General features: G+C 45.6%; 1 protein-coding gene across 1 annotated transcript; it reads left to right on the plus strand.

Annotated features, from left to right (window-relative positions):
• Positions 1-10,218: 10,218 nt before the first annotated feature.
• Positions 10,219-13,279, plus strand: LOC118569675 (graves disease carrier protein-like). Its single transcript, XM_036167805.1, has 3 exons — positions 10,219-10,412; positions 11,909-11,977; positions 12,887-13,279. Exons 1-3 carry the CDS (start codon positions 10,234-10,236, stop codon positions 13,041-13,043), a joined length of 405 nt encoding a protein of 134 aa, XP_036023698.1. The 5' UTR covers positions 10,219-10,233; the 3' UTR covers positions 13,044-13,279.
• The last annotated feature ends 652 nt before the right edge of the window (positions 13,280-13,931 follow it).

Consider the following 13,931-nt stretch of genomic DNA (forward strand, 5'->3'; position numbering starts at 1 on the left):
GCTTTTACCAGGTACTTTGATTTTCATGAGTTTAAAACAAAACAAAAAACACTGTATTTCTCAAAGGCAGTAATAATGAAAATTAAATATCTTTGCTCTTAAAGGAGAGTAGCATTGTAGATGTTTGTTTTAAATCACTTGATGTGTACTAGAAAATTTAAGTGGACCAAGAGTATAGCTGAAGCAATGTTTCCAAGATACTATGTCAATATACAAGTTCTTCCATGTACAGTGAGTTTAGTGTGTCATACTCCTAAGTGTAAATAGAGACCACGCCTTGATCATTACATTTTAAAGAAAGTTGTTTAGAATATAAGAATCCTGATCATTGTGTTTAGAGCACTTTTTCTCTTTTGTTGTGAGCATGACAAATGGAGTAGCGGCGGTGACCGTCTGTCTGTCTGTCTATAGAGGTGGGGCTTTGTAGAGCTGATGTGAGTTGTAAGACTTTAAATATAAGCTGCTAAGGTTATTTCTGCATTTTTTTCCACATAAAGTTTTTTTCATATCTTGGTAAAAATTGGATGAATTAGTTTCATTTGTATAAACTTTACTTTAAAAATGAACATGTACTTTGTGACTTGAAGTGTACTGGGAGTGGGGATACATCTGTTTATAAAGCTCTTTTGTATATTTTCATTTCTGGACCACACTGTAGCTAATTATTTCATTTAATGTTAAGGTAATTTAAACCTATAAAATAAATATCTCAGTTATATTATCAATAAAAGAGAACTGAAAATATTTTTTAAAATAAGAAATTGCATTCTATGTTATAGAATTCATAAGATATTAAAAGTAATTTTTTATCCTTGTTTGGATGTTTGTTTTCTTTTTAATTTATTTATCTTCTGTGGAACCTAAGATCGACCTGAAGGCTTTGCACATGCTAGGTAAACACTTTACCACTGAACTGGGTCCCCAGCCAACTCTATTTATTTATTGTTTTATTTAATATTATTTTGTGTGTATGAGTGTTTTGCTGGCATGTATGTCTGTGCCCCACAGACATGCCTGACATACCCAAGGAGGTCAGAAGCAAGACACTGGATCCCCTGGAACTGGATTATAGGTTCTTGTCAGCTGGCATGTGGGTGCTGAGTATTGAACTGGAGCCCCCTGGAAGAGCAACCAGTGTTCTTAACTATGGGCCATCTCTCCAGATCCTTATTTCTTTTCTTTCTCTCTTTCTTTCTCTCTCTCTCTCTCTCTCTCTCTCTCTTTCCTTCCTTCCTTCCTCCCTCCCTCTCTCTCTCTCTCTTTCTTTTTTTGAAACAGTCTCTTTATGTAACCCAAGCGGCCTGAAACTCAAAATCTTCCTGCCTCAGCCTCTCCTGTGCTGGGGTTACAAGTATGTGCCACTGCTGGGGTTGGGGATTTAGCTCAGTGGTAGAGCACTTGCCTAGCAAGTGCAAGGCCCTGGGTTCGGTCCTCAGCTCTGGAAAAAAAAAAAAAAAAAAAAAAAAGTATATGCCACTGCATCAGGCCAATACCTTTCTTTTTAAATATTTGCATTATTATTATTATTTTTCAAACGTTCATATCATCGTCATCATCAATTATTTATTTTGGTTTTTTTTTTTTTGAGCTGAGGATCGAACCCAGGGCCTTGTGCTTGCTAGGCAAGTGCTCTACCACTGAGCTAAATCCCCAATGTTTATTTTGGTTTTCTTGAGACAGGGTTTCTCAGTGTAGCCCTGGCTGTCCTAGAACTCATTGTGTAGACCAGGGTGCCCTCAAACTCACAAAGTTAAAGGCGTTTGCCATCACCGCCCAGCTTTAAATGTCTGCATTATTGAAGGGAAAATGTTAAATATGAAATAATCAGAATGAGAGGGCTGGGGAGATGGTTCAGGCGACAAACAGCTATGTAACCTACTTTCAGATTCCTAGCTCCACATAACAGCCAGGTTTAGTCATAGACCCTGTCCCATAAAATATAGTGAAGAGCCATAGGAGGCACCCAGTGTCGAACCCCTGGTCCCCCCCCCCCCCCATACAGGCATGTGTGCGCACATGCTCAGAAATCGGAGTGGAAGAACGTTAAAATTAAAATGGCTTTTTTTTTTTTTTTCCTCGAGACGGGGTTTTTCTCCGTGTAGTTTTGGAGCCTGTCCTGGATCTTGCTCTGTAGCCCAGGCTGGCCTCGAACTCACAGAGATCCGCCTGCCTCTGCCTCCCGAGTGCTGGGATTACAGGCGTGCGCCACCACCGCCAAGCTAGATTTATCTTTTTAAAAGATTTATTTTGCGTGCGTGTGTGTGTGTGTGTGTGTGTGTGTGTGTGTGTGTGCGCCTGTGAGTATGTATGTGCACTATGTGCATGAGTGTGCCTTTGGAGGCCAGGGGAGGGCATCAGATCCTCTGGGAAGCATCCAGGTGTGGGAGTGGAAGCTCAACCCGAGTCCTCTGCAAGAGCAGCAGATACTCTTTTCTTTTTTCTTCTTGAGCTGAGGATCGAACCCAGGGCCTTGCACAAGCGCTCTACCACTGAGCTAAGTCCCCAACCCCAGCAGATGCTTTAACCACTGAGCCAACTCATCTCTCCAGCCGTGTGGGGGGAGTGGGGTGCGGCGGGGTGTTGGTGTTGGCCCTCCCACCACCATGTGGGCTCCAGAAACCTGGGATCGGCAGGCCTAGTCACTGTCCCCCTTTGCAGCGGAACCCTCTGGCTCGCTCGGAAATGAAAAGGGGGCGCGGTGCTCACTGCCGACCGAGCCCGGGGATGATGGATTGATGACTCGTGAGAGTTGCAAACGTTTTCTTAAGCTGGGCATGCTGATCACCGCCCTCGAAAGCCGGAGACGGCCTGGGACGCTTGAGACGCTGTCCCAAAACCTAAAACACGGTGCGCGCGAGCCCGGCAGGCCACCCCAAGCACCCCAGGGGCGGGGAGGCGGGAAAGCGGCTCCGGTCCTGCGCGGAGCTTCCCGGCACCGAGAGCGCGGGAGCCGCTGGCGCGCGGGGCCCCTCCTGCGCAGGCGCACAGCGTCGGCGCGTCTCGGGCGCCGCGGGGTCCAGGCGCCGGGGGCCGCCTCTCGTAGCCCCTTCTCCCGGCGGTCCTGGCGGGGATGGAGCCGCTGGACGAGCTGGACCTGCTGCAGCTGCTGGAGGAGGAGGAGGGCGGCGGAGCGGAGGCCGCGCCGCGGGCGGAAGTGTGAGTGAGCGGGCGGGCGGGCGGGCGGCGCGAGGTCTGAACGCGGGGCGGACCGGCGCAGCCTTCCCTGGTTTTAGCCGAAGGGTTTGCATGTTAATTTGGAGCTGGTCTTGTGTAGCCCAGGCTGGCCTTGAACTCGCTCTTTTCCACACCACAGCTCACCAGTGTCGTAAATACATTGCATTTTATTTACTCTTTTCATTTGAGTGCGTTGACCCCGCTGGCGGAGGCCGGAGAAGCACCTGTGGGAGTTCTTTCCTTGCACGTGGGACCGCGGGAGCGAACTCCCGTCTTGCAAGCAGGCCCGGTCATATTATTAATTTACGTGTGTGTGTGCATGTGTCTGGTTTTAGAGGCATCTCCTGGAGCTGGAGTTAGAGGCCGTTGTGAGCTGTCCGATGCGGGTTCTGGGATTTGAACTCAGGTCCTTTCTGCAAAACAATATGTGTTCCTAACCACTGAGCCGTCTCTCCAGCCCAGTGTAACTTTTAGGAGCTCCTGTAGGCGTCACCGCCTACCTCAGGAAACCCTTGGTGTGAGGCTAATTAGGGGTGTTCAGTGATACATTTCCAAAACAATGGGTTGTGCAGCCAGCTGGAGTGATTGGTAGGGGAAGGAGGAAGGCATTTATTTATTTATTTATTTTTAGATTTTTCGAGGCAGGGTTTCTCTGTGCAAAAGGCCTAGTTGTCCTTTTAAAACCCACTCTTTACCCCAGGCTGGCCTAGATCCCACAGAGATCCACCTGCCTCTGCCTCCCCAGTGCTGGGATTAAAGGCTTGAGCCACCACTCTCTACATTGTCTGGGAGGTCCCGGAATTTGTTTTGTAGACCAGTCTGGTCTTGAATGCACAGAGATACTCTTGCCTCTACCTCCAGAGGCTGGGATCAAAGGTGTTATCCAGCATGCCCGGTAGCATTTGATGTTTTAACCAGAGAGTGTAGGTGACTTGTTAGGGTTATGGAAACTGGACCAGGAAGATGTAAGAAGAAAAGGGGTGTCACTTTAAAGAGTAGTTTGCATAGTTTCAGTATTGTGAAGCTGATCCGGTCAATCTAAATACACATAAGAAACTCCTGAGTTATTGTACAGAAGTGAGCTCCTCTGGCGGGTAGTAGCCCAGCTTTCTACTGGGATGTGATGGTTGGCTCAGAAGCTGCTGTTAATGACTCCAGCTACTCAGGGGGCCTTGGAGTGCTTGAGACCCAGAGTTGAGACCAGCCTTGGCATAAACAGAGACCCTTTCCTGGGAAGCCGAGGGGGAGTTTGCTTCCTTTACAAGGAGAGGGAGGCTAGGGCCTCTTCCTGCATCTGTAGTATGTTGGACTAGCTTTCTTTAGTGGCGCTGGAGGAACCAACACCTGGTATGCAGTAGGCCTAAGCCTTCTGATGCTGTAAAGATTAGGATGATTGTCAGCTCCCAGCAGGAATTGCAGTGAACCCCAATACTGCTCTCTCTCTCCAAACGCCCCTCTTTCTTTCAAGCAGTAATGGGGATGAGGCACAGGCTGGCAAACAGGTCCTATGCCACTGAACCGTGTCCTGCCCAGCATATCAGTTATTTGGAAAAGTGTTCAACGTTGTACTTTGTGTAGGCTTTCAGCGGTAGTAGAAACCTGTCCCGATATTTTCCAGGTTCTGGGTTTTAGGGTAGCCCAGGCTAGCCTTGAATTGAGATGTGTAGCCCAGCCCAGGATGGCCTTGACCACTTCTAAGTGTTAGTTCTGTTGATGATGTTTATACAGGGGCACATTTTGTAGATAAGGCTTGTGTGGTAAGAGGCAGGATTGGGCCCCAGAGCCCCAAGAGAAAGAAAAACAACAGACAGCCATGTGGGTGACGGATGTCCAGTCCACGTAGTTGTGAGAGTTGGCCAAGCTGTTGGGTACTCTCCCATTTGTGAAGACTGACCATATCTGCCCTGCAAACAGCCCTGCCCCAGACTCATAACCATTACTGTCTACTAGTTAAAAATGCCAATCACGGGTTGGGGATTTAGCTCAGTGGTAGAGCGCTTGCCTAGCAAGTGCAAAGCCCTGAGTTCGATCCTCACTCGATCCAATCACAATATATGTAGCCACATATAGAGGACAAATGTTTGAGTTTTGGAAGTGTTAGTGTGTTACAAGGTTTTGACAAACCATAGCCAGCTAAACCTCTTGAAAAATGCTACCATGGGCCTTGGTGGTGGTGTGGCACGCCTTAATCCCAGCACTCCGGAGGATCTCTGTGCATTCAAGGCCAGCGTGGGCTACAGAGTGAGTTCCAGGACAGCCAGAGCTACAGAGAGAAACCCTGTCTGGAAAAAACAAAAAACATAAAAAAATGCTACTGGCGTGCGCCGGTGGTACAGTCCACTTTCCCCAGCATGTGGGTGGCAGGAGATTACAGTTCAAAGCCAGCCCAAGCTATAGACCAAGGTTCTGTCCTGAAGAAACCAGCCAATCAACAGTCACCAAAGCTCCCCTGGGTTCTGAGGTGTCTTGGTCCATCATTTTCCCACTGTCTTTCAGTACCATGCGGGAGACCATGAAGTTATGTTATCCTGGACACCATGGGATTCGAAAGGACTTTACCGTGGCTTGTCTCTGAACACACATCCGCTGTATTCCCTCTCAGGCTGTTGGCTTCACAACCTATGAACTTATGAAGCAATTTTTTCACCTTAACTAAAAGAACAATTATGATTTGTGATGGTTCCTCAGCGAATTCTCAGAGGGACAACATATATATATAAATGTACTTTATATTCTGAGGGAGACATACTTGAAGGGACGTTTGCCCTGTTTCACAGGAACCACTGGGGCTTTAATACTTGATTTCTGTTGGATTTTAAATCATAGGTCCAAAGTGCTTAGCATAATGTTTGTTTTCTTCTTGATGGGATCTAGATATGTAACCCTGGCTGGCTTGGAAATCCCTGTGGAGACCAGGCGGCCTAGACTTGAGGCAATCCTCCTGCCTCGCCTCCCAAGTACTGAGATCTCTGGCATGATACCACCATCGTCTAGCTCGAACATACTTTTAATGTCGAAACAGTATACCTAGAACCCTGCAAAACCATCATGCGCTGATGGTGGTAACTGTTGCGTTATTTTAAAGTACCATTGAAAGACGGAAGGTTTCATATTAGACTTCAAGAGGTTGTCATTAGCTTCACCACACTCTAATTCCAAACTTCATTTGTAATTGTGGTTATCGAGGCGGGGCAGGACAGGAAATCAAATCTAGGGCCCTTTGCATGCCAGGCACATGTTGTCCCCCCTATGGCTACATCCCAGCCTGTAATTATGATTGTATTTTTTTCCTCAGTTGCTAGGGAGTTGAGCCCAGGGCCTTGCATGTGCAAGGCAAGCACCATTCCACTTGAGCTAATCCCTGGCCTTTCTTTTTAGCGAGGTGCTGATTCAAACTCACGCATTGCTAATTGCGCACTACCCATGGCCTGCACCCCACCCATGGCCGCACCTCACGATGGGCCTGCACCCCAGCCCCTCAAACCCTGCTTGTTGTCCTCCGACTCTTCCATCCTTTCTTTTCCTTGGCTGGGGAGTAAACTCAGGGTCTCTCTCGCCTGTCTTGCTAGATAAGTGCTCTACCTCTGAACTACATCTCCAGAATCTGACCTTGTGTAGTGTTATTAAAGTCAGCAGACTTGGTTTAATTGCAGTGGATTGAGAATTGAATATTTAAGTTCTGGGAAACAAAGCTAGCAACAAAGTATGTTCTTGTTATGTTTCTTCTCAGAGTTTCTGCTCCAGTGATAAAAGGACACCTTTCTTATTGATTCGAAAAGTTTTATTTTATTTCCCTCTCGTTTGAGGATTGAATCTAGGACCTTGTACATGCCAGTCAAGTGGGTATACCTACCATGAGCTACATCCTCAGCTCTCTTCATGTCTTAATACAATGAGTGTTGTTCTTCAAAAGGGAGACTTAATCAGGTTTTGTTCAAATGCTTTTACCAGGTATTTTGATTTTCATGAGTTTAAAACCAAAACAAAAAACACTGTATTTCTCAAAGGCAGTAATAATTGAAAATTAAATATCTTTGCTCTTAAAGGAGAGTAGCATTGTAGATGTTTTGTTTTAAATCACTTGATGTGTACTAGAAAATTTAAGTGGACCAAGAGTATAGCTGAAGCAATGATTTCCAAGATACTATGTCAATATACAAGTCTCTTCCATGTTACAGTGAGTTTTAGTGTGTCATACTCCTAAGTGTAAATAGAGACCCGCCTTGATCATTTACATTTTTAAAGAAAAGTTGTTTAGAATTATAAGAATCCTGATCATTGTGTTTAGAGCACTTTTTCTCTTTTGTTGTGAGCTGACAAATGGAGTAGCGGCGGTGACCGTCTGGTCGTCTGTCTGTAGAGGTGGGGCTTTGTAGAGCTTGATGGGAGTTAAGACTTTAAATATAAGCTGCTACAGGTTATTCTGCATTTTTTTCCACATAAAGTTTTTTTCATATCTGGTAAAAATTGGATGAATTAGTTTCATTTGTATAATCTTTACTTTAAAAATGAACATGTACTTGTGACTTTGAAGTGTACTGGAGTGGGGATACATCTGTTTATAAAGCTCTTTGTATTATTTTCAATTTCTGGACCACACTGTAGCTAATTATCTTCATTTAATCTTAAGGTAATTTTAAACTATAAAATAAATATCTCAGTTATATTATCAATAAAAGATAACTGAAAATATTTTAAAATAAAGAAATTGCATTCTATGTCTGTTATAGAATTTCATAAGATATTTAAAGTAATTTTTTATCCTTGTTTTGAGTTTTGTTTTCTTTTTATTATTTATCATCTGTGGAACCTGAGATCGACCTGAAGGCTTTGCACATGCTAGGTACACACGTTACCACTGAACTGGTCCCCAGCCAGCTCTATTATATTGTATTGTTTATTTAATATTATTTGTGTGTATGAGTGTTTTGCTGGCATGTATGTCTGTGCCCCACAGACATGCCTGACCATACCCAAGGAGGTCAGAAGCAAGACATTGGATCCCCTGGAACTGGATTATAGGTTCTTGTCAGGCTGGCATGTGGGTGCTGAGTATGAATGTGGAGCCCCCTGGAAGAGCAACCAGTGTTCTTAACTATGGGCCATCTCTCCAGTCCTTATTTTCTCTCTCCTCTCTTCTACTCTCTCTCTTCTTTCTTTTCTTCCTCTTTCCTTCTTCCTTCCTTTCTCTCTCTCTCTCTTCCTCTCTTCTCTCTTTCTTTCTTCCTTCTTTCCTTCTTCCTTCCTTTCTCTCTCTCTCTCTCTCTCTCTCTCCTCTCTCTCTCTTTCTTTTTTGAAAACAGGCTCTTTATGTAACCCAAGCGGCCTGAAACTCTAAAATCTTTCCTGCCTCAGCCTCTCTGGCTTGGGGTTGCAAAGTATGTGCCACTGCTGGGGTTGGGGATTTAGCTCAGTGGTTAGAGCGCTTGCCTAGCAAGTGCAAGGCCGGGTTCGGTCCTCAGCTCTGGCAAAAAAAAAAAAAAAGTATATGCCACTGCATCAGGCCAATACCTTTCTTTCTAAATATTTGCATTATATTATTATTATTTTTCAAAAACATATTCATTCATCATCATCAATTATTATTTTGTGTTTCTTTTCTTTTCTTTTTGAGCTGAGGATCGAACCCAGGGCCTTGTGCTTGCTAGGCAAGCATTCTACCACTGAGCAAATCCCCAATGTTTATTTTGGTTTCTTGAGACAGGGTTTCTCAAGTGTAGCCCTGGCTGTCCTAGAACTCATTGTGTGAGACCGGTTGCCCTCAAAACTCACAAGTTAAAGGGCGTTTGCCTCACCGCCCAGCTTTAAATGTCTGCATTATTGGAAGGGAAATGTTAAATACTGAAATATCAGAAAGACTAGGGCGGGGAGATGGTTCAGGCGACAAACAGCTATGTAACCTACTTTCAGATTCCTAGCTCCACATAACAGCCAGGTTTAGTCATAGACCCGTCCCATAAAATTAAAATGAAGAAGCCATTAGGAGGCACCCAGTGTCGAACCCCTGGCTCCCCCCACTCCCCACAACACATACAGGCATGCGCCACACATGCTCAGAATCGTGGTGGCAAGAACGTTAAAAATAAAATGGCTTTTTTTTCCTCGAGACGTTTTTTTTTCCGTGTAGTTTTGGAGCCTGTCCTGGATCTTCGCTCTGTAGCCCAGGCGGGCCTCGAACTCACAGAGATCCGCCTGCCCTCTGCCTCCCGAGTGCTGCGGATTAAAGCTGCGCACCACCGCCCAGCTAGATTTATCTTTTAAAAGATTTATTTTGCGTGTGTTGTGTGTGTGTGTTGTTGTGGTGTGTTGTGCGCCTGTGAGTATGTATGTGCACTTTGTGCATATGATGCACTTTGGAGGCCAGGGAGGGCATCAGATCCTCTGGGAAGCATCCAGGTGTGGGAGTGGAAGCTCAACCCAAGTCCTCTGCAAGAGCAGCAGATACTCTTTTCTTTTTTCTCTTGAGCTGAGGATCGAACCCAGGGCCTTGCACAAGCGCTCTACCACTGAGCTAAGTCCCCAACCCCAGCAGATGCTTTAACACCCCCCCATGTAGGCCAAACTCATCTCTCCAGCCGTGTGCGGGGAGTGGGGTGCGGCGGGGTGTTGGTGTTGGCCCTCCACCACCAGATGGGCTCCAGAAACCTGGATCGGCAGGCCTAGTCACTGTCCCCCTTTGCAGCGGAAACCCTCTGGGCTCGCTCGGAAATGAAAAGGGGCGCGCGTGCTCACTGCGACCGAGCCCGGGGACTGATGGATTGATGACTCGTGAGAGTTGCAAACGTTTTCTTAAGCTACCTTGGAATACTGCTTAATTCTACTTCTCTATGATATGAAATTGTGTTCACTACTGCCCCATAAATGCACAGCATGTTAGTGTGTGAAAACCAATGCTGTCATTTTTGGTAAGCGGTAGTATCTTTGCATTAGTATTTGTAGATATTAAATATCTTATATGAAGGCGATTATTCTAGACTGGGAAATGCATACTTTGTGCCTTCGACTGACTCATTTTCATGTAAGGAAGCTCTTTTTCTCAGTCCGTGTTTTGGTGAGTTCATGATTTGCTTTTCAGGTGTTTCCTTTTTCACCTTTGGTACCTTGAAGAGCGTTGGGCTTACCTACGCTCCCACCCTGCTTGGCCGACCTTCCTCTGACAACCCCAATGTCTTGGTTTTGAGAACTCATGTGAACTTACTCTGTGGCGGTGTTGCCGGAGCACTAGCACAGACAATATCGTAAGTGATTCAGCTTCAGCTGTCCGTCAAGTCTTCTCTCTGTGTCTCCTCTAACGCTGCTCATCACTTTATCCTCTCTCCCTGACAAAACGCTGCTTGATTTTGATAAGTATTAATTTAGCACTTTTCCAGCTATGCCTTCGTCATAAGTATATTACAGATAATTACATGCTAATAGTTGATTGTATTCACCTAGATCCTCCCAGTTTCCTATGGATCCATTTGAAAAAAAAGCAAGAGAATCACTTGAATATGATGATTCATTTGTTCTCATCAATTTGCCCACAAGAAGTTTCTGAAGTTTGAGCCATTTAGAGAGAGAGAGAGAAAGAGAGAGAGAGAAAGAGAGAGAGAGAGAGAGAGAGAGAGAGAGAGAGAGAGAAATGCATTATGCATTACTATGTCAAAATTGGAAAGGCAGTTTCACATAATTTCTCTAGACCAAGAGAGATCAAGCAGAGTGAGATAAAAGTGACTGGAAAATGAGCAACAGGGACTTTTCAGGGAAAGAAAGTCAGAAAGCCTTTGCGATGACGTGTCTGGAGCACCAGGAAAGCAGCAGAAAGTGAGTGCTGTCACCAGACTCAGCAGGAGTCCTGGGTGGGAGAAGCCAAGCCAGAGTCAGCTGGATAGGGATGCTCAGGACCCAGACGTGCCCTGGGAAAGCCGATGGCAGATTCAGATGGAAGCTGGTGTTATGCTGCAAAGGACAAAGGACAGAGGTGTCTGCTTAGCAGTAGAAGTCTGTCTGTGGACCGCAGTTCTGCTGTGGACTCAGACTATCTCCTTACATTCTAGATGTCTCTTTGGCTCTGTCATCCCCATCACCCCGCCCCTTCCTTACAGTTGACTCACATCTTAACCTGTCTTCTCTTTCTCTCCATTTCCCCTCCCACCCTCTACCCCTGAGACAGGGTCTCTTGTAATCAAAACTGGTCTCAAACTTGTTATTTAGCTGAGGATGGCCTTGAACTTCAAACCCTCCTGCCTCCACTTGCCCAGTGCTGGGTTGTTTTTCTTGTCAGACTTTCTTTGGACTGCCAGCCCCCACATAATGACACAGAAACATTATTAATTATGAAATCTTGGCTTTAGCTTAGGCTTATTCCCAAGTAGCTCTTATAACTCAAATTAACCTGTTCTATTAAACTGTGTTCTGTCATGTGGCTCTTTACCTCTCCTCCGTTCTGTATGTCCATATCCCTCTGTGTCTGTCTGGTGCCTCCTGCAGCAGCAGATTCTAACCCCGAGTTAGTACTTCTCTCTGCCTGGAAGTTCTGCCTGTCCTCTCCTGCCCAGCTATTGGCCATTCAGCTCTTTATTAAACTAATCCCAAGGTACCTTAGGCAGGTGAGGCAAAACCTAGACACACCTTCATGCAGTGTAAACAAATATTCAAAAACAGGAATGCCCAGTGGCTATAGAATTTTGGCTGTAATGGTTGTCAAATAGGAAACTAGAGGTGATTTTTAATTCTTTAATTCTTGTTTCTCTAGCTACCCATTTGATGTGACCCGTCGGAGAATGCAGTTGGGGACAGTCCTGCCAGAGTTTGAAAAGTGCCTGTAAGTGTTCTGACATCTAACTGTTCGTATTCCTTAGAAATGTAATGTTTTCTTTTAGACATTTCTTTTTGTTGTTGTTGTTTCGAGACAGGATTTCTTTGTGTAGCCTTGGCCATACTGGAACTAGCTTTGTAGATTAGGCTGGCCTCCAACTCAGAGAGACCTGCCTCTGCCTCCCTAGTGTTGGGATAAAAGAAGTGTTCCACCACCGCCCAGCTAACTTCTATTTTTTAAAGACAGGATCTCAAGTAGCCCTGATTGGCTTCCAACTTTGTATGCAACATGCCTGACCTAGAACTTGTGATCTTTGGATTTAGCAAAGGCCAGCTTCGAACTGCTGGTCCTCCTGCTCCATCTCCCAAGTGCTAAAGCTTATAGGCGCATACCACCTGGACTCATTTGTCTGTATGTGTGTGTTTATATATGTCAGTACGTATTGCTTTCTTTGAGAAGACAGAGACCCTCGCTGTAGCTCACGTGGCCTGAAACTCCTGTTTTAGTTTTGAAGTGCTAGGGTTACAGGTTTGAGCAACCACAGCCAGCTAAGCCTCTTTGAAAAATGCTACCATGGGCCTTGTGGTGGTGTGGCACGCCTTTAATCCCAGCACTCCGGAGGATCTCTGTGCATTCAAGGCCAGCGTGGGCTACAGAGTGAGTTCCAGGACAGCCAGAGCTACAGAGAGAAACCCTGTCTGGAAAAAAACAAAAAACATAAAAAAATGCTACTGCGTGCTGGGCCTGGTGGTACAGTCCACTTTCCCCAGCATGTGGGTGGCAGGAGATTACAGTTCAAAGCCAGCCCAAGCTATAGACCAAGGTTCTGTCCGAAGAAACCAGCCAATCAACAGTCACCAAAGCTCCCCTGGGTTCTGAGGATGTCTTGTCCATCATTTTCCCACTGTCTTTCAGTACCATGCGGGAGACCATGAAGTATGTCTATGGACACCATGGGATTCGGAAAGGACTGTACCGTGGCTTGTCTCTGAACTACATCCGCTGTATTCCCTCTCAGGCTGTGGCTTTCACAACCTATGAACTTATGAAGCAATTTTTTCACCTTAACTAAAAGAACAATTATGATTTGTGATGGTTTTCCTCAGCGAATTCTCAGAGGGACATACATATATATATAAATGTTACTTTAATTCTGAGGGAGACATTACTTGAAGGGACGTTTGCCCTGTCACAGGAACCACTGGGGCTTTAATACTTGATTTCTGTTGGATTTTAAATCATAGGTCCAAAGTGCTTAGCATAATGTTTTGTTTTCTTCTTGATGGGATCTAGATATGTAACCCTGGCTGGCTTGGAACTCCCTGTGGAGACCAGGCTGGCCTAGACTTGAGGCAATCCTCCTGCCTCTGCCTCCCAAGTACTGAGATCTCTGGCATGTACCACCATGTCTGCTCGAACATACTTTTTAATGTCAAACATTATACCTTAGAACCCTGCAAAACCATCTTGCGCTGATGGTGGTAACTGTTGGTTATTTTAAAGTACCATTTGGAAAGACAGGAAGGTTCATATTAGACTTCAAGAGGTTGTCATTAGTTCACCACACTATTCCAAACTTTTCATTGTAATTGTGGTTATCGAGGCGGGGCAGGACAGGAATCAAATCTAGGGCCCTTTGCATGCCAGGCACATGTTGTCCCCTCTATGCTACATCCCCAGCCTGTAATTATGATTGTATTTTTTTCCTCAGTGCTAGGGGAGTTGAGCCCAGGGCCTTGCATGTGCAAGGCAAGCACCATTCCACTGAGCTACATCCCTGGCCCTTTTCTTTTTTAGCGAGGTGCTGGGATCAAACTCACGCATGCTAATTGCGCACTACCCATGGCCTGCACCCCACCCATGGCCTGCACCTCACCGATGGCCTGCACCCCAGCCCTCAAACCCTGCTTGTTGTCTCCCGACTCTCCATCCTTTCTTTTCCTTGTGCTGGGGAGTAAAC

The sequence above is a fragment of the Onychomys torridus genome, chromosome 18 (assembly GCF_903995425.1).
Source record: "Onychomys torridus chromosome 18, mOncTor1.1, whole genome shotgun sequence".
Classification (NCBI taxonomy): domain Eukaryota; kingdom Metazoa; phylum Chordata; class Mammalia; order Rodentia; family Cricetidae; genus Onychomys; species Onychomys torridus.

What these genes read in the sequence shown, in the direction of transcription:
- LOC118569675 (XM_036167805.1), top strand. Translation starts at nt 10,234, where the DNA reads ATGATTTGCTTTTCAGGTGTTTCCTTTTTCACCTTTGGTACCTTGAAG. An exon ending in GCACTAGCACAGACAATATC is followed by an intron (nt 10,413 to 11,908) that starts GTAAGTGATTCA and finishes TTGTTTCTCTAG; the next exon opens with CTACCCATTTGATGTGACCC. An exon ending in CCAGAGTTTGAAAAGTGCCT is followed by an intron (nt 11,978 to 12,886) that starts GTAAGTGTTCTG and finishes ACTGTCTTTCAG; the next exon opens with TACCATGCGGGAGACCATGA.